We start from the raw sequence: 19,932 nt of genomic DNA, 5'->3' as shown, positions 1-19,932 counted from the left end.
GCTGAAATATTTAAAGGTGAAAGGATATATGTAATTCTTGGGATTTAGTAAAACATAAAGGGTGGTGATAAAAAAATGTAGAGTGGGTGAACATATAGATCAAAAGTGATTAGCCATACATTAAAAAATGGTGACAGCTGGGTGATATTCACATGGAATTCTAAATTCTCTCAACTTTTGTTTATGTTTAAACATTTTTCAGAGTAAAAAGTTGAAAAGAGAGGGCTCTTCTGCATTCATCTCCTCATTTACAAAACAAAACAAAACAAAACAAAACAAAACTGAACAAAGGACGTAACTTGTTCAAAGTCTCAAAACCAGACAGCAAACCAGCTCCAAAGTTTAACCTGCTTTTTCTGATCTTAAGGAAACAAAATATGAGCAATCGGAAAGGCTGCTTTTTAAAAGGGCAGACTAATAGTGCAAGGATGTGTTTAAGCAATATATCTATATCTCTATATATATGGTCCCTGGTTCCTGTTTTGTTGTTATTGTTGTTAAGTTTTGATTTTGGTTTCAAAGAACTGTTTTGTAGATTTAAATTGCATTTTACTGGGATGCCTGGGTGGCTCAGTTAGTTCAGTGTCTGCCTTCCGGTTAGGTCATGATCCCAGGGTCCTGGGTTCCAGCCTCGGGTCATGCTCTCTGCTGGGTGGGGAGCCTGCTTCTCCCTCTCCCCTTGCTTATACTCTCTCTCTGTCAAATAAATAAATAAATAAAATATCTTTAAAAATTGAATTTTACTCAAATTTCAGAACCCAAAAGAGTGCAGGGCTACAGAAAGCATTTTTTTTCCTACAAAATAATAATAATAATAATAAAAGAAAAGAAACGTAAAGCAAAACAAAACAAACAAACAAACAAAAAACATACAGCAAAGATTTGTTTCTCCCTTCCAGTGCTAAAATCATCCTCCCAATTCAGGCAAACAGCGAACGCATTCTGTTAGAGGGAGGAGCTTGGTTCTCCATTCTGGTGTGATCCAGGAACAGCTGTTTTCCTTCCAGCTCCGAAAGAGGTGAAATGTGTTAAGCAATGCAAAAATTGTCTTCCAGCCCGCGCGTATGTCTGCCTGTCTGTGTGTGGGAAGGGGTGTGTGGGGTGTCAGCTTCGAGGGCACCGTGAATCGCGTGAGAAAGGGGAGTAGTGGGTAGAAGGGACGAAAAAATCGAATGTGATGGTTCAGGAGAATAAGCCACGCTAGATTCGTCTGCTCCATCAGGCACTCGCGTGTGAAAAGTAAATTCCATCTTGAGAAAGAAAAACCCAAGACCGCTTGGTATCGACGGCTGGGGAATATTTATTCCGTGTTCCACTGCTGGGAAAAATCGGCGTCTGGCAGCCGCTGATTGGCGGACAAGAAAATGGTGATGGTGGGGTGGAAGGAGATTCCAGGAGGCTCCTCCTGCCTCAACCTGTAACTCTTCCTTACGAGTCTCCCCTCCATCCGCGGGACCTTTTCGGGCTCATCCGAGGTTAAGAGGATAAGAGCAAAGGAAAATCTGAGTAGTCTTTGAACAAAAACATCTTTAACGTTGTGTCCGACCATCGTTCATCAGAATTTCAGCGATCCGAGGGGAACGTGCTCTTGGTAGCACTGGTTGAGCCCCCTTCCCTAGCTGCCTGCCGCCTTCAGTAGCCTCCCAAGATGACGGCTCTATCCTTGGTGGTCGATCCCTCAGACCCCCCACTCCACTAAGGTTTCTCGGACTAGAGGGTCCCGTGAGGAACCAGAGGGAAGGGCGGAGACAGCGAAGGAGGAGGGAGGGGGGATGGGAAAGAGGGAGAAACATCAGCCTAAGCCGAACAGCTCCAGATCGCCCCAAGAGTCCCCTGGATCCTGAACTCGAGGTGAAGCTCAGAACACGCCACCTCCCCGTCCCCGGGCCCAGGTTAGCGGCTGGAGTTGGAGGTACAGCCTCCCCCCATACCCCGCCGCCCCCGCCCCCATCCTCACCCGAGTAGAGAGGAGTGAAGTGCACGCGGCTGGGAAAGCAGCGAGCGCCGGCAGAGGGGCGGGGAGAGGCGCTGACAAATCAGCTGCGGGGGCGGTGAGCGGAGGAGAAGGAGGAGGAGAAAGAGGAAGAGGAGGAAGACCACGACATCGAGAAGGGGACCCGACAGAGGGGGTGAGAGACCGAGTGCCGCAGCGCGGGGCGAGGTGTGTGCTGGCTTTCGAGCCGACCCGAGGACCGAGCCCGGCCCTTAGCATCCTTTGCGCTCTCTCCCTGCCTTCCCTTCCGACCCTCTGTCTCTTTCTCTCGGATCCAATTGTGCGGGGGCCGGGGAGTGGCAATTCGACGACAGGTTCGTGGGTTTGCCTCCCACGCCCCCAGCCTCTCATCATCGGGTTGTGCTGACAGCAGCCTCCTCTGGGGACCATCCCTCTCCCGGGGCCGCCTCCTCCCTTCCTGTGCGCTTCTAATTCTCCCTCTTCCCGTTTAAATAATATTTGGGAATTGTTTTTATAAACCTTCTGTAAGGGGGTTGTTGAGAGGGACTGTAGTTGTGAGGATCAGAGGGGCCCAGGTAAGTACCCATGGATCTAAACGGGCAGCTTTGTAAATACTGGGGGAACCCGGGGAGGAGAGGGGTCGTGGACTTCTGGGAGGGAGGTTGTTGCTGCCTTAAGGATCCGCTGTGTCGAGGCTCTCCGAGGTGGGTGCTAATCTCTTTAGCGCGCTGAGGAAAGTAAGTTGACCTGGCTTCCTCTGGCATCCGATATCCCGTTCTTTCGTCCTCAAAGGCTGAAAGGTCACGCTGGTTCTCTGGGATACGCTTTTCCCTTGGGAAACGCGAGGATGCTTCATGGAGCGTGAGCAGCCAACTTTTATTTCTCTATTACCTTAAATCCCCCAGTCCGCCCTCTCCGTTTTCTCGGTGGAGTAAGCAATCTGTGTTCGGCAGATCCTTAACTGGAAGCGCAGGGAGGGCAAGTCAACAGGTGGTAAGGGGTTAACAGGTGCTGGCGCCGGGTGGGTAGCGAATGCACGCGCGCGGAGAACGCCCCCTCGGGTGGCGGGCGCGAGTCAGGAGACTGATCGCAGCTCCGCGCTGGCGCCTGCTCAGACTAGATAGCTGGGGGCGGGGGTGGCGGGTCAGGTGGATTAGAGCGGGTGTGTGTGGGCTCCTTGCGGGCCTGAGGTTGAGCCACACCCAGAGTGAGTAGTTCGCTTACCTACCCTCTTGGTGATCGACCAGTTAGCCCTCTTCTGGGATTCATTTTAAGACAGTCCCTGAACCCATGTCTCCAGCTCCTGTTCTTGTCCTATGATCTTTTAAACGTACTTCTAACTTACCTTGTCACCATTTCGACTCTCGGAAGTTGAAGGAGGGGTCCGTCTTTTCATGTAACTACACTTCGAAAATACAGTAAGAACAACTCAGATGATTCATCCTATTCCATGTTTAGGCAGCTAGAATTTACTAGCCAAGATGGATGAGGGATGCTAAATTTTTAATGCAGAAGCTAAAAAAAAAAAAAAAAAAAGGTTTTTTTTGGGGTGGGGGGGTCCAGTGGTTGAAATAAGAGTATATAAAAAAAAAAATAAGAGTCTCACACTTTTGGGATTTGTACTGACCTTTCAGTGGTTTTTATCTTGGGTGGTTCTAATTTTATTTCATTCTACCCAAAAGTTCTCACTGAAATTATATTTTGTGTTTTCCAGTGTGGTGTAAAGGAATTCATTAGCCATGGATGTATTCATGAAAGGACTTTCAAAGGCCAAGGAAGGAGTTGTGGCTGCTGCTGAAAAAACCAAACAGGGTGTGGCAGAAGCAGCAGGAAAGACAAAAGAGGGTGTTCTCTATGTAGGTAGGTAAGCCCTATATTGCATCTTGATATTTATGACTGATGGGTTAGGATGATTGATGGTCTAAATGCTGGTATTACTTGCTTGATTCATTTTTGCATCACCTCTTGTCAAAAGGATAAACTGAGTCAGAGGACTCTGTAGGTAGGTAAATGTGTATATTTGAGCTAGTAGTAAAAAGTAAGGATAATCTTTTGTTTTTTCAGAATATTTAATTTTTCAGTAATACTTAAAACTTTTTAAATGCGTGCTTCTCTGCATAAGGGACTATAATTCATAAAGTTTATAAAACTCAATCTCAAAAAATAATATTTCTAAGAATCAAATTCATTCATGGGCCTTTTTTTTTTAATCATTGTGAGTAATATTGGCAAATTTTAGTGTATTTGTATTTTAAAATAAGACTTGGCCTTGGGATATGTAAAAAGAGACCTATTGTGGCCCTACAAAGGAAAGGACAGAAAAGTCTTTGGTAGAATTCATCCTTGTGACCATTTGGTAAACTGAAGGCTAATTGCTCAAAAATGTACCCGAACGCTGTGGCTAATATCTCAAGAGACATTTATATATCTAATTCATTTATCAAATGACAGACATACTAAATAATGAGACTGATGCTTATCTTTTCTACTTGTTCTTAAATTGCCACTTTGTAATATTCATGCAGATCCTGACTCTGTTTTTCTTATCTTGAACTGTGGTAGGTTGGGTGTTATTTTACAAACCACTTCAAATTCTTTGGGGAAGGAATAGACACATACATAGACAAACACTCATCCACAGGGACACATGCACACACTCACCTTCAGCTCTTCTGCCTCTCCTCTTTGTCTTCTGCTGCTCTGAGCTCTCGCACATTGTCTAGTGGTAGCAGGAGCACAGCATGTGCAGGAAGGTGGAGGATGAACCTGTTGGGGGGCGGATGGTGCTGTGCTTATGTCTGTGGGTGAAAGACATCTCTGCTCTCTTTCCAACATGGATGCACTGAAAATGAATTATACTTGGGATGATTTCTGTGAATTCCTCTCATAGTATTTTTTTCTCATTGCTCATAGACTCTGAATTGGGTGGGTTTGCTACAAATCTTCAGTTAAATTATTCTTTCTCTTAAGATGTATTTTCTGAAAAGTCATTGAGTTAAAGAGTATTACAAGAGGAAAAAATGAGTGAATTTCAAGTGTTTTTGTGACGTGTGAATGATATCTTTTTAGGTGGAATTTGGAATACCGTATCAGCGTTGCACATGTAATCAATATCTTTATAGCTGTCCTCAGTTTTCTAAGTTGTGCAAGTGTGTGCTTGCGACTATTCTTTGATTTCCATTATTTTATAATTTAGTAACTCTAAAAAATTTTTTGGATGCCAATATTTACTCCTTTAGTTGGTAGTGAGTCCAGAACTATTGAATATTAATTTAATACACTGCTGTTTTCTAGGTAATAAACAGGTTTTATCATCTGGAAAACTTTTTGTTTTCCTTATCAAACTATACATTTGGGCAAATGATTTTATTTTTTTGAGATTAATTCTGTTATTTGTTATTATATAAAATTGTAATTTGTTTACATGTCACATGTATTTTAAAATCATCTTCAACATATATCATAGTATTTAGCACATGGTGCTTTCTGTAAATTATTTATTGGTTGTATTCCAAAGGATAGTTAAAATTCGAACTCAAGTCCAGGATTTAGGATGAAAACTGACTATGATAAAACAGAGTATATAGGTCAGGAGTGATAAAATTTTCTGTAAAGTGCTAGACAGTAACTATTTTAGGCCACAAGATCTCTGTGTCAATGAATCAACTCTGCGGTTACGGTGTGAAAGCAGCCATAGACAATAATTAGCTGTGATCCAATAAAACCTTACTTACCGAAACAGGTGTTAAGTTTATTTGGCCCATAGACTGCAGTTTGCTGACTCCTGGAAAAGTAGAGAGAACATAGACTTCATGTCACCAAAACCTAAAATCTAATCCAGGCTGCATCATTTGTTACTTTTAGAATACTATAAAATTTACTTAACATCTATGAGCTTTACTTCCTTCATTTGTAAAAATATTATTTAGATAAATGCAACTACCTTGCAGAGTTTTTGTGAGAATGTCATAATAAAACAAAACACATGAGTAATAAAGCACAGTTAAAAAAAAATTAGAGACTTTATTTTTTTGGTAGCAATTTAGGTTCATAGCAAAATCGAGAGGCAGTTAACAAGAGGTTTCTCATGTACCCCATGCCTTCACACATGCATGCCTTCACACATGCATTGATGTACATCATCCACCAGACTGGTACATTTATTAAACCTAATGAACTAACATGGCCACATATCATAATCACCCAAAACCCATAGCTTAATTTAAGGTTCTCTCTTTGTGTTTTGTATGTTATTTATATTCTCTGCATCTGGACAAAGGTATAATGAAGTGTATATGATAGTATCATATAGATATTTTTGGTATCCTAAAATTGTTTGTGCATCACTATTCATTTCCCTCCACCAACCCACAGCAACCACTGATCTTTTTTTACTATCTCCATAATTTTGCCATTTCCAGAATGTCATATACCTGGAATCATACAGTATGTAGACTTTTAAGATTGGGTTCTTTCACCTAGTAATATACATTTAAGGTTCTTCCATGTCTTTTCATGACTTGGTAGCTCATTTCTTTTTAGTACTAAATACTAATTTCATTGTCTGAATATACCACAGTTATCCATTCACCTACTGAGGGACATCTTGGTTTCTTCCAAGTTTTGGCAAGTGTGAATAACACTGCTATAAACATCCATGTACAGGCTGTTGATTGGACATAAGCTTTCAGTTCCTTTCGGTAAATACCAAGGATCACTATTGTTCGATCATATGGTAAGGATATGTTTACTTTTATAAGGAACTGACAAACTGTCTTCCTAAGTGGCTGGACCATTTTGTATCCCACCAATAATGAATAACTGTTCTTGTTACTTCACATCCTTGTTAGCATTTGGTGTTTCAATATTCTAGGTTTTGATCATTCTAACAGGTGTGTTGTGGTATATGATAGTTTTAAGTTACATTCCCCAGGTGACAAATGATGTGGAGCATCTTTTCATAAGGCTATTTGTCATCTATATATCTTCTTTGGTGAGATATCTGTTAAGGTATTTAGCCTGTCTTAATCTGGTTGAATTTTAAGAGTTCTCTGTGTATTTTGGAACTAAGAGTTCTCTGTGTAGCTCCTTTTCAGACGTATCTTCTGCACATATTTTCTCTCAGTCTGTAACTTTTCTCACTCTGAACACTTCCTTTCATAGAGCAGAAATTTTTAATTTTAATAAAGTCTAGCTTATTGATTTTTATTCCATGAATTGTGTTTTTTGTGTTATATCTAAAAGTCATTGCCATACCCAAGTTCATGTAGGTTTCTTCCTGTTATTCTAGGAGTTTTAAGTTTTGTATTTTACATTTAGGTCTGTGATCCCTATTGTGTGAATTTTTTGTGAAGGGTTATTGTCTATTCTTTGTCTCCTTCTCCTTGTTTCTTCTTTCTTCTTGCATGCAGACGTCCATTTGTTCCACCACCATTTGTTAGAAAGACTGTCTTTGCCTCATGGTATTGCTTTTGCTCCATTGAAAAAATGAGTTGGCTGTATTTACATGGTTCTATTTCTAGGCTCTCTATTCTGTTCCTTTGATTTCTTAGTCTATTCTCTTCCAATTATCACACTGTCTTGATTACTATAGCTTGCTAGTAAGACTGAGAAGCAAGTAGTGTCACACCCGTGATTTCGTACTTCAATATTATCTTAGTTACTCAGGACCTTTTACCTCTCATAGACTTTAGAATCTGTTGATATCTACAAAATAACTTACTGAGATTTTTATTAAGATTGCATTGAACTATATATCAAGTTAAGAAGAACTGACATCTTGACAGTATTGAGTCTTCCCATCCATGAACACAGAATATGCCTCCTTCTATTTAGTTCTCTGCTTTTGTTCATGGGAGCTTTGTAGTTTTCTTATAAAGATCTTGTATATATAGTTGTATATATAGTTGTACACTTAAGTATTTCACTTTTTTGATGCTAATATAAATTGTATTGTGTTTTAAATTTTAAATTCCATTTGTTCATTGCTGGTATAAAGGGAAGTGATTAACCTATGTTTATTAACATTGTGTCCAAGAGTCTTACAAAAATTAGGTGTTTTTGGGGTTTTTTTTTTGGTCATTGTTGATTCTTTATAATTTTCAACATAGAGAATCAAGTCATCTGTGTATGAAGACCATTTTATTTTTTCTCTCCTAATCTGTATACCCCTTATTTCCTTTTATTATCTTATTGCATTGACTAGGATTTCCAGTATGATGCTTGCCTTGTTCCTGGTCTTAGTGGGAAAGGTCTAGTTACTTGCTATGAAATATGATGTTATCTGTAGGTTTTTTGTAAATATTCTTTATCAAGTTGAGAAAGTCCCTTCTAGTCCTAGTTTACCAGAAATTTTTTTTATCACAAATAGGTGTTGCATTTTGTAAAATGCTTCTTTTGCATCTATTGATGTATTCTTTATCAAGTTGAGGAAGTCCCTTCTATTCCTAGTTTACCAGAAATTTTTTATCACAAATAGGTGTTGCATTTTGTTAAATGCTTCTTTTGCATCTATTGATGTTTTCTTTATCAAGTTGAGGAAGTCCCTTCTATTTCTAGTTTACCAGAAATTTTTTATCACAAATAGGTGTTGCATTTTGTTAAATGCTTCTTTTGCATCTATTGATGTGATCATGTCATTTGTCTTTTTCATCCTGTCAATGTGATGGGTGGCTTTAATTAATTTTTAAATAATAAACCAGTCTTGCACACCTGGCATGAATTCCACTTGGTTGTGAAATATAATTCTTTTTATACATTGTTGAATTGATTTGTTAATATTTTGTTGAGGATTTTTGTAAAGCATTCTTTTATATATAGGAGCCATGGTTGTTCTTATCAAATAAACTATCCAACAGAATAATTACCTTGTCAACATATTTTCTTTTTATCTTTTCTTTCGTCATTATAAAACTCACAAATAACTAGAGTGAAAGATTGGAAGTAACTATAGAATAAAGTTTCCTAACTTTGGCAAGACTGAAGATGTTTAGTAGACTGTTTTCTTAAGCCTGATGAAAAAGTAATCTCATTCTTTTATAATATTATATTTGGGGAAGCTATCTTTTAACTAATTGAAGAACTACCATAAGAATCGGTGCTGTTTTATGAATTTTTTGTTTATGATTTGTTTGTATATAAGTTTTCAATCAACATACTTCAGTTTAACAAACAACAATTATCTCAATCAAATGGCTTAGGAATTATAAATCTAGAGTCCAACTGAAGAGTAAAAAATTTAGTTTTCTTTGTGTAATGCCAAGTATTATAACAGTAAAGGTGAGAAAATTATCTTCAAAACTCTCTCAGTCCTACTTTGCTCAGTAAGCAGCAATGGTTAAGAGTATAGATTAATATCAAGCTCTCAAATTGCAATACAGTTCACCTGGCCATCAAGTTTATAAAAGGCAACATAACAGGCACAACAGTAGCACAGATGACTTTGACTATAGTATAGTCTGACTATGAGTTCTTGCAACTCCTAGGCATTACTTTAGACCTTCTCCACTGTGCCTTGTGAAGTCATGAGAGATAAGATGGAATAGTTGTGGCCACCTCAGCTGATGGAAGCTTTTAGCTTTGGTGTATCTTCAGTTTACTAATCACATAGCTACTTGGTACCTGCTTTGTCGCTATGTTTTCAGTTACAGTTTACTCATCAGTTAAGTGGATTACTAATTATAGATACTAATGAACAACTGACAGCAAATAACAGGTGATTGGTTTGATATGAAACAACTTCATTAAAACCCTCATTTATCTTTGAATCAGGATACATTCCATGATTTAGACCAATGTCCAATTCTCAGGTATTGCTCAGGCAGAGAGGAAAGACCATTGACCAACTGATAAACATGTCTTTCAAATAGTCATTTTAAAAATATGGAGTACATGGAGTGGTAGAGGGGTACTAATAAGTAGCATTCCCTTATATATTCTCACCTTGCATATTTCCAGGATAGAAGAATTTCAGTTAAGACAGTTAGTTGAATGATACCAGTCCCTCACAACACAGTTCAAATTTGTTACTATAGTACATAAACTATGATTACATAAAGTACAGCCTTTACTCCTAGCTCTTCAGCCCACACATTGCTACATAAATAACAGAAACTCATTATAATCCAGGATCAAATTATATCATTTTTTCCAAGTTTGTCAGTGATTGATCATTGCACATCTGCTGTTTAGCTCACACACACGGCAAATCCTATGGTTATGATGCTCTCTTGTCTCCCCAAAATAAACCTATATGATGTATTTTTTTAAAGGTTTTATTTATTTATTTGACAGACAGAGATCACAAGTAGGCAGAGAGGCAGGCGGAGAGAGAGGAAGGGAAGCACACCCCCTGCTGAGCAGAGAGCCCGAGATGCTGGGCTCAATCCTAGGACCCTGGGATCATGACCTGAGCCAAAGGCAGAGGCTTTAACCCATTGAGCCACCCAGGCGCCCCACCCATATGATATTTTAGAAAAATGCGTAATTTAAAAAGGAAATTGGCCAAAAAAAGATGAAAGTGCAGCAAAGAAATGACATGAAAATGCTGGAAGTAAAATTTGAATGAAAGGATGCTTTATTTATGCAATAAATAGCTGACTTTGGGAATGGTAACACTGCTACTGTTCAGGAGACTCTGGATAATGTAGCCAGAGGAACTTACTCAAGCTGAAGTAAGCAAATGAAAAACAGTTGTGATGAATAAGTTGAAGATGTTTCAGAGGAAGTGCTGCTGCAGAAGTAGCTCACATTAAGGAACTATTAGAGATCTAGCATGATAAAAATGCAAAGGATAACGTTTTGGAAACTGATCCAAACTTACAAGAGTATGACAATTCTCTAAGACTTAGAAAAGATGCTCATGCCAAATATGAATTATATAATGAGAAGAAAACAGCACTGTTTAAACTAATCTTGATAAGTTTTTTACTAAGAAATAAAACACTTTAAGTCTCAAGATCTTAAATTATGATATGCAAAGGAAATATTAATATTGCTAATTTTTCATTTCCCTATAAATTTATAAATGAATAAGAGAATTTTTAATGTTTTGGCAAAAAATTTAAAGGTCATGGGACAATTGTAACTTTTACAACTAATTAATTGTCATATTCTTCATTGATATTTAAGGCCACTTTCTACAGACAACTCAGCTTTTGTATGGTCACTTTACAATTCCATAGTACAATCCCAAAATGACCCTTGACTGCAAAGTATGCATAAATACACATGAACACATTGATACATCTTATTACATATGTAAACTGCTATCCTGTATCCTTTTATATATTTAGTAACTGCACAGTTTCATTTATATAAACTTATGATTAATGATTCTATTTTAAACTGCAAATTCCTTTACAAATATTACATATAAAGTGTAATTATTTCTTACTTTATGGTATGTACTAAATACTGTTTTAAAATCTTTATGTGGGGAGACAAACCATAAGTGACTCTTAATCTCACAAAACAAATTGAGGGTTGCTGGGGGGAGGGGGTTTGGGAGAAGGGGGTGGGATTATGGACATTGGGGAGGGTATGTGCTTTGGTGAGTGCTGTGAAGTGTGTAAACCTGGTGATTCACAGACCTGTACCCCTGGGGATAAAAATATATGTTTATAAAAAATAAAAAATTTAAAAAAAAGTAAAAAAAAAATCTTTATGTGTATTATTTCCTTTGATTTTTCTTTTTTTTGTGCACACAGTTTTTTTATTTTTTATTTTTCATAAACATATAATATCCTTTGATTTTTCATGTTGACTGAACGATGTTTATTTAATTATTATGTGGTAAAGTAAAGATTAAAATCGAGGAAATCTAAATCCAGAAACTACATTTAAAAATTTTTTAAAAATTTCTATTGTTGAAATAAATTTAACATACAATATTATATTAGCCTCAATTGTAATAGTGATTTGACAATTCTATACATTACTCAGTGCTCACAACGGTAAGTGAAGTAACCATCTGTTACCATATAGGGGTGCCTGGTTGGCTCAGTTGGTTAAGGGTCTTCCTTCAGCTCAGGTCATGATCCCAGGGTACCGTGGGGAGCCTACTTCTCCCTCTCCCTCTGTCCTTTCCCCACCTGTGTGCACTCTCCCTGTCAAATAAAATCTTAGAAAAATAATGTTATTACAATATTATTGAGTATTATCTCTATGCTGTACTTTTCATCTCTGTGACTTGTTTATCTTATAATTGGAAGGTTGTATTTCTTAATCATCTTCACCTATTTCACCCATACCTCACCCACCTTCCCCCGGCAACCATCAGTTCTCTTTTTTTTTTTAAGAATTTATTTATTTGACAGAGTGAGTGAGAGAAGGAGAGAGAGCACATATAGGAGGAACAACAGAGGGAGAGGGGGAAGCAGGCTCCCTGCTCAGCTCAATCCCAGGACCTTGAGATCATGACCTGAGCCAAAGGCAGAGGCCTAACCCACTGAGCCACCCAAGTGCCCCATCAGTTCTCTGCTTTTATATTTCTGGGTTTGTTATTGTTGTTGTTTTGTTTACTTTGTCTTGTTTTTTAGATTCCATATATAAGTGAAATAATATGATACTTATCTTTTTCCATCTGACTTATTTCAGTTAACATAATACTCTCTATTGTCTATCCATGTTGCTATAAATGGCAAGATCTCATTCTTTTTAATGGCTGAGTAATATTCCATTGTGTGTTTGTGTAACACAAACACTCCCCATATCTTCTTCATCAGGTCATCTGTCATTGGACATTTATGTTGCTTTCATACCTTGGCTATTGTAAATAATGCTACAATAAACATAGGGATGTGTGTGTCTTTTTGAATTAGGTGTTTTCATTTTCTTCAGATAAATACTCAATAGTAGAATTACTGGATCATATGGCATTTCTATTTTTAATTTTCTGAAGGACCTCCATACTATTTTCCAAAGGAGTTACATCATTTTACATTCCCACCAATAGTACATAAGGGTTCCCTTTTCTCCACATTCTCACCAACACTTATTCCTTTTTGATACTCACAAAAGTATGAGTATCAAATACTCATTTGACTGAGTATTTGACTGATGTGAGGTTATATTTCATGGTGGTTTTTATTTGCACTTATGCGATGGTTAGTAATATTGAGTATCTTCTCATGTGTCTGTTGACTATCTTCTTTGGAAGAATGACTATTTAGCTTCTCTGCCTGTTTTTAAATTGGATTATTTTTTGGTTTTGGTGTTGAGTTGTGTAAGTTCTTTATATGTTTTGGATATTAGCCCCTTATCAAATATATTATTTGCAAATATCTTCTCCCATTCACTAAGTTGTCTTTAATTTTGTTGATGGCTTCCTTTGCTGTGAAAAAGCTTTTTATTTTGGTGTAGTCCCAATAGTTTATTTTTACTTTTACTTCCCTTACCTCAGGAGACATGTGCATAAATATGTTGCTAAGGTCAATGTCCAAGATATTATTGCCTGTGTTTTTTTTCAGGAGTTTTATGACTTCAGGTCTGACACTTAAGTCTTTACCAGTCTGAGTTAGTTTTTGTGTGTAGTATAAGAAAGTGTTTCAGTTTCACTCTTTTGCATGTATCTGTGTAGTTTTCTCATCACTACTTATTGAAGAGACTCTCTTCCCCATTGTATATTCATGCCTCCTTCATTGTAGGTTAATTGACCATGTGAGTATGGATTTATTTCTGGGAAAAATCCATATTCTTAACTACAGTGCTATAGTTTATTATATGTTTTATTTTTATCAGAGGTCTTTAAATATATTCAAATGAAAACTTCTTAACTGTATTTACATTGTTTTAGTAAACATAGATACTTTTCCTTGACTGTTTAGTAAAATGTAAATTTAAATACGATGCATCCAAATTTCACTTAATGACTTATTTATACATTTTCATAAAAATATTTAATGAACATATTCAGCGTGGTCTTGTATATTCATTTAGATCATTTTATTGATCATATTATTGAAATCATGGATATGTGTCTCTAAATTTTAAATAAATTTGGGAATTGAAGCTTGCCTAAGACCAGTGTTTTACAAATTTGATCCATGAATTATTAGAATTAGATCATGAGGGTTATTAGAAAATTCAAATATCTGTACCTGATATTTTCTGAATATTTGAGGCTCTGACACAACAGTCAGCATTTTCAACCAGTGCTCTACCTGAATGATTCTGCTGCACTTTCCAGTTTAAGGACCCGATTCTTAGAGATTATTTAATTTATCTTATATAGTCATTTTAGTGATGGGGAACCTGAGATTCCCTTATGCTTTTTTCCTTTGTTTTAAAGTGTTTACTGTTATTTCTAACATGCCTAGGAAGGCTTTTTAAAACAGCGCATTTTTTAAGCTGAGGATTAGTACCTTGTTCAATCTCCAAGTATAGTTTTAAATAATTTCTGTTTTTATGCCCTCATTTCCTTAGATTCTTCTATGTCTGATAGAAATGGATTATTTGACTTGCAGGGTAGTTTTCAAATGACTCTCCAATCCACTATTATTTTCTCCAAATAAAAATTTAATTTAAAAACTTGTGTAGAGGTGCCTGGATGGCTCAGTTGATTAAGCATCTGACTCTTGATTTTGGCTCAGCTCATGATCTCAGCGTCATGAGATTGAGCCCCACATCAGGCTCTGTGCTGGGCATGGAGCCTGCTTAAGATTCTCTCTTTAGGGGCGCCTGGGTGGCTCAGTGGGTTAAGCCGCTGCCTTCGGCTCAGGTCATGATCTCAGGGTCCTGGGATCGAGTCCCGCGTCGGGCTCTCTGCTCAGCAGGGAGCCTGCTTCCTCCTCTCTCTCTCTGCCTGCCTCTCTGCCTACTTGTGATCTCTCTCTGTCAAATAAATAAATAAAATCTTTAAAAAAAAAAGATTCTCTCTTTAAAAAAAAAGTCATCATTTTGAGTTAAAATTTTATTTTTTTTGTAAAATATTTTATTTATTTATTTGACACACAGAGAGAGAGAGTATACACAAGCTGGGGGAGCAGCAGGCAGAGGGAGAGGGCTTCTGCAAGCTCCCTACTGAGTAAGGAGCCCGATGTAGGACTCGATCCCAGGACCCTTGGATCATGACGTGAGCCGAAGGCAGATGCCTAACCAACTGAGCAACCCAGGTGCCCCTGAATTAAAATTTTAATAGGAAAGAAACTGCTGCTAGTTTTGCTTTCTTCTATTTGTTGTGTGATTACAGGAATTCCTTGTTTAGGTTTTTTATCTCCTAAGGATATTTTTCTATCTGGGCTTCTAAAGTTGAGACTTTTTTTATTAGTTGTATTTAAAACTAGCTAATCAGCAGTAAAGGCCAGTTTAAGACTTACGTTTATGTTTCAAATTTCTTTTTATAGGCTCCAAAACCAAGGAAGGAGTAGTTCATGGTGTGACAACAGGTAAGCTCCATGGGACCCATATCTAAGAATGATATTGAAAATACCTAGTAAGCATTAATCATTCAGAAAGTAACTGTAAACAGCCACTGCATTCACAGAGAAATATTCTAAGGTAACATCAGCTTTGTTTAACTTTAATTCTTTATTAATATTTTTAAATAAGTAAATATTTATTATAGATAAATAAAACAATATATTCCATTATCAAGATTGATGCCTCTGAATTGACCAAATACATTTAATTTATGGCAGTATCACATTTAAATTTCTGAAACATTATATTTTGGCAAACTGCTACCATAAATTTCACATAAAAATTGCCAGTTTTTAAAGGATTAATATCAAATTTTCTGTAGATTATAATAAAACATTCTGACATTAAACTCTACTCAGTATAACATTTCCTTGATGATTCAGAAAACGTTTTAGGAAACAACCTTGGAATGATCAGAGAAGTATTTATTGTATTTATATCTATTTGGCACAATTTTAACAAGAACTTGAATAGGTCTTTAAGAAGAACGCAATACATTAATATAAAAATGTTGAAAATTATGGTGGTGGTGATGAGGAGGAGGGATATGATAGGGACAGATAGAAAGACGAAAGGAGAACTAAAATTTAATAATCTTGAGAGCCCACAGACTTGCCGTGATTCAGTTTCATGTTGTATGCATTCCAAGCTGCCTGACAGATGGGGTAAAACAGGATGTATAATCAGAAATATAATTCATATGATCAGATAGCAGTAAATGTAATAGTGTCTCAGAAAAATACTGTGTTCCTATTACTGAATTATAAAATGAAAATGGAAAAAATCAAATGGGAGTATTAATACAGTTTTGTGGTTGAGACCGAAACAATGGAGCCAGACTTCTTTGGTTCAAATATCTGCTTATCACTTATGAGCTATTTGATTTTCTGCAGGATTGATAATCTTTTTGTGATTTACTTTCCTCATTTGTGAAAGAATAAATAGGATTGATGTACACAAATACCCAGAATAATGAAATTAAGTAGTGTGTATTATGCAGGTATCATCACTCTATAGTGAGTCTATCTTGAACAACATCTTTACAACTAATGGAGAAAAATATTTCATGTGACTGTTCTGTATATACTTTTGATAATAAGTGAAGGTGCAAAATGAAAATGGAACCCTTTGAAACTGATTCTGCTAGAAGCTAAATTAAAGTATGCTGTTTGTATTTGCTCTGTTGCAATCCAATCAATATGTAATGCCCAGAATTAGGCAAGTAAAAGAACTGGGTTGACTTATAGGGATGATCTATAAATATGGTGTTATTAAGCATGATTTGAATAAGATCTGGGTAACAGACTGTTGTAGATTATACTATCTAGAGCCTAGCTAGTTTAATGGTATTCCATTTGGTAGTTGAAAAATTCATGTGGTTTAGAAAGTGGATAAGCTTGTGGCCAGATTTAGAGTCTGTGGTAAAAATTAAAGACTTACAACTCATAACATCTTTGAATGGAGGCTATGGAGATGGGCTGCAAGGATAACTGTTAACAAAGTCAGAGTTTCATCCTCTCCGCAATGACAGAAGGTGAATGAGTTTGTGTGTGTGTGTGTGCACGCGTATGTGTGTGTGTGCGTGTGTGTTCACTACTGAAGTTTGTACAATAAGGTAGCATTTTGTTTTCTGAAGGACAGTATCCTATCACCTTATGTTTCCCTGGTTTAATAATATTGAGAAACTTTGCATATCATGTCTTCTTTAGCATATTGAAGAATCTGAGATATTCCATAGCAAAGAAATGTTCATAATTTAGTTTAATCCAGGGTTTCTCAAACTTGTTGACCTTATTTCAATAGTCATTAGGATTGAGTGAAACCAGTGTTCCAGAGAACACTATGGAAAACGCTGCTAAGCAGCAAGGCCATGATGATTTGATGTAGGTGGTATTTATAGCCATTGTACCAATCAACTACCCTGGCAATAACAAAGTATCAAAAATGTCATAAGTAGTCTGACTATGAAAAATGCCATGGGATAAATCTGCAATATACATCATCCTTCTGGACGGTATTATTATTTAATATAAAATTCCCAATTTCAAGTATAAGGATAAATAAGTTTAAGGTAATTGCCTCCATGGTTAAGGAAAAGAATTGGTTGTTATACTTGGTCTAAAGTATTCATTATGGCTACATAATGTAAGTGCTAATTAAATGTTATTATTATAATTATTCTTAAAGCAGGGAAGTGAGAAACTATTATACAGTATAAAATATTATCATCTAATGTCAAAAGAAAATTTCCTCAAGGTTCATCCCATTGTTTATTTTTCAGAAATATAGACTTCAGTAAACGTAGTTAGACCAGGAGTTTTCTACCTAAAAAATTCCAAGAAAAAGAATTTCTCCCAGTAGATAATCTCCTGATAAAATCTAAAAATCTCTACCTTACACCCTAGCTATTTGATCTCAGTTCATTTTTGTTGCAGTTGTCATCTTAATGCATTATGTTACAGAAAAACATGAGAGTGCATTTAATCTGGATATACTGAATGACATGTCTTTGAAACCACTTCAAAAAAATAGATGTTGATAAAACCTTACTTAATTTTTTTTTCCTCATGAAAGTATGGTATAAAGAATTTTCTATTACTCTATTCTGAGTTTTGATTTATAAACAGAAATTTGTCACATGATAATGAACACAACTAATTTCAACATGTTATAATTTATCAAAATGTTTCAAAATACAAATTCATTTTCCTCAGATACCTAATTTGTACAGTTCAAAGCTAGATCTTAATTTTATGATTGTGTTTAATATCAAAGGTTACAGTTACTGAATCTATTTGAAAAGTTAGTGCCACATTTTCTTTCTGAAATTTTATATTTGACTTAAAGCCAAAGTAAATCTAATTATCAAAATTAATAAATAACTTACGGAATATACAAAATTCCTTTTAATGCATTCAAAATCTTTTATTCCATATCTACTGTGAAATAATACAAAGAAAAACAGCAGGATCTCTGATCTTAATGAACTCCAAATAGGTTGGTGGGGGTGGAGAGTCACACTGGGAAATGAATAATTCTGACACAATGTAAAAAGTTCCATAGCAGAAGACCTGTGTCCCTGGGGCAAATAAGATACTATGTTAATAAAAAAATAAAATAAAATAATTTTTTAAAAAGTTCCATAGCAGAGATATATCTACAATTTCATGAGATCACATGAGGAGGAACAGTTGTTGGGAGGAAAGGTTTTTAATTTGGAATTTGACATTTGAGGTGGGTTTTAATAGCAACTTGAATTTGCTGAGTAAACAGATAGGGAGATATCAAAGCTTCTGGCCAGACAGAACTGTATGAACAAAATTGAGAAAGACTGACACATTTGGGGGAGAATGTAAAATATTATACTGTGATTAGCTGGGAGGAAAGTATCCCTTTTGATCCTGGTTATGAGGTCATTTCCCTTAAAAACGAATATCATTTATTAGATGAAAAATGTTGACTTCAAATAAGACAATTTGTGTCTTACTTGCTTTTGCCTTGTCACCCTTTTGTTAGGCATGTCATTGAACAGAGAAGTAGTGTAAAAGGCCTTAACGGGGGGACATAGGGGCTCAAGGTTACTGGATAATTCACTAGGTAAACAAGTTCTACAGGAATCTTTTAAAATGTGTTTATCATTGCTACATGTACACTCTGTTGTTTTGTAATGTAACTAATTTACTTACTCTTACAATGATAAAACCTGATGAAATTATGATAAAGTATAAAGTTCATTTTACTGTGATGTTCATAATGTTCATTAAAAATAAATTAATGTGTATATGTATACAAAGAATGGTCTAGATATTATAAATATAACATTTTGTGGCTGGTACAAAAATCATGAATCTATGAAAAGATCAAAATTTATTCTTTTTTTTAAGATCAAAATTTATTCTTGTTTGAGATATTATAAGAAAGTTCATTTTTCAAGCAAAATTTTTATTCATGTTCTTGGAAAAGGAAAAAAAGATGACAAGTTAAAGCCCACAATTCACTATTTTTAAAGGATCAACATTCTGGAAATGTTTAAAAACACGAGATCTCCAGGATAGCTTTTCACTGGCATTTAAATTGAACTTTGCATTGGGAATAGCCATTACTTGTTAGGAGGCATCCACTGGATCCCCCAAGTGGTGAAAGGCAAATATCAAGCAACACCTTCTGGGGACTCTTCCTGATTTCAGACTCTGGGGTCACTTTCACCTTCGCCACATTGCCCAGAACTGAAGAGTAGCATCTGTCCTTATAGACCATCTTACTTCTGTGACCTGCTATCTAGCTGCTTTGTCCCCATTATTCAATCCCTGGCCTTCTGCGGTGGGTGACGTGCAGGCTGTACGATAATCATGTGACTAGTTAAGAACATTTGCCAACCTAACAGCTGACAGTGCAGCCCATCCAATTCCCTGGGCTCGAGACTATCTGGAGATGATGTACACAAGCAAAAGTATAACCAAATTAAGAAAAAAAATGTTTTTATTTGCTTAGGACAGGGCCTGAGGAAAAATATCACTCAAAACCCTAAATTCCTGAAATCTGGGGAAAAAAGAAAAAAA

General features: G+C 36.4%; 1 protein-coding gene across 6 annotated transcripts in view; it reads left to right on the top strand.

Moving 5' to 3' along the window:
- Positions 1-1,772: 1,772 nt before the first annotated feature.
- Positions 1,773-19,932, top strand: part of SNCA (synuclein alpha) — a 156,653-nt gene continuing 138,493 nt past the window's right edge. The window contains exons 1-3 of one of the 6 annotated variants that reach the window (XM_032332888.1): positions 1,773-1,892; positions 3,669-3,814; positions 15,298-15,339. In XM_032332888.1, coding sequence (XP_032188779.1) covers positions 3,694-3,814; positions 15,298-15,339 — 163 coding nt within the window. In that variant the 5' untranslated portion in view covers positions 1,773-1,892; positions 3,669-3,693. The other 5 variants (XM_032332887.1, XM_032332885.1, XM_032332889.1 and 2 more) reach the window with 5 other exon arrangements.

The sequence above is a fragment of the Mustela erminea genome, chromosome 2 (genome assembly GCF_009829155.1).
Source record: "Mustela erminea isolate mMusErm1 chromosome 2, mMusErm1.Pri, whole genome shotgun sequence".
NCBI lineage: Eukaryota > Metazoa > Chordata > Mammalia > Carnivora > Mustelidae > Mustela > Mustela erminea.
The sequence above is the reverse complement of the archived record's forward strand: the minus strand, read 5'-3'. Positions and strand labels throughout refer to the sequence as shown.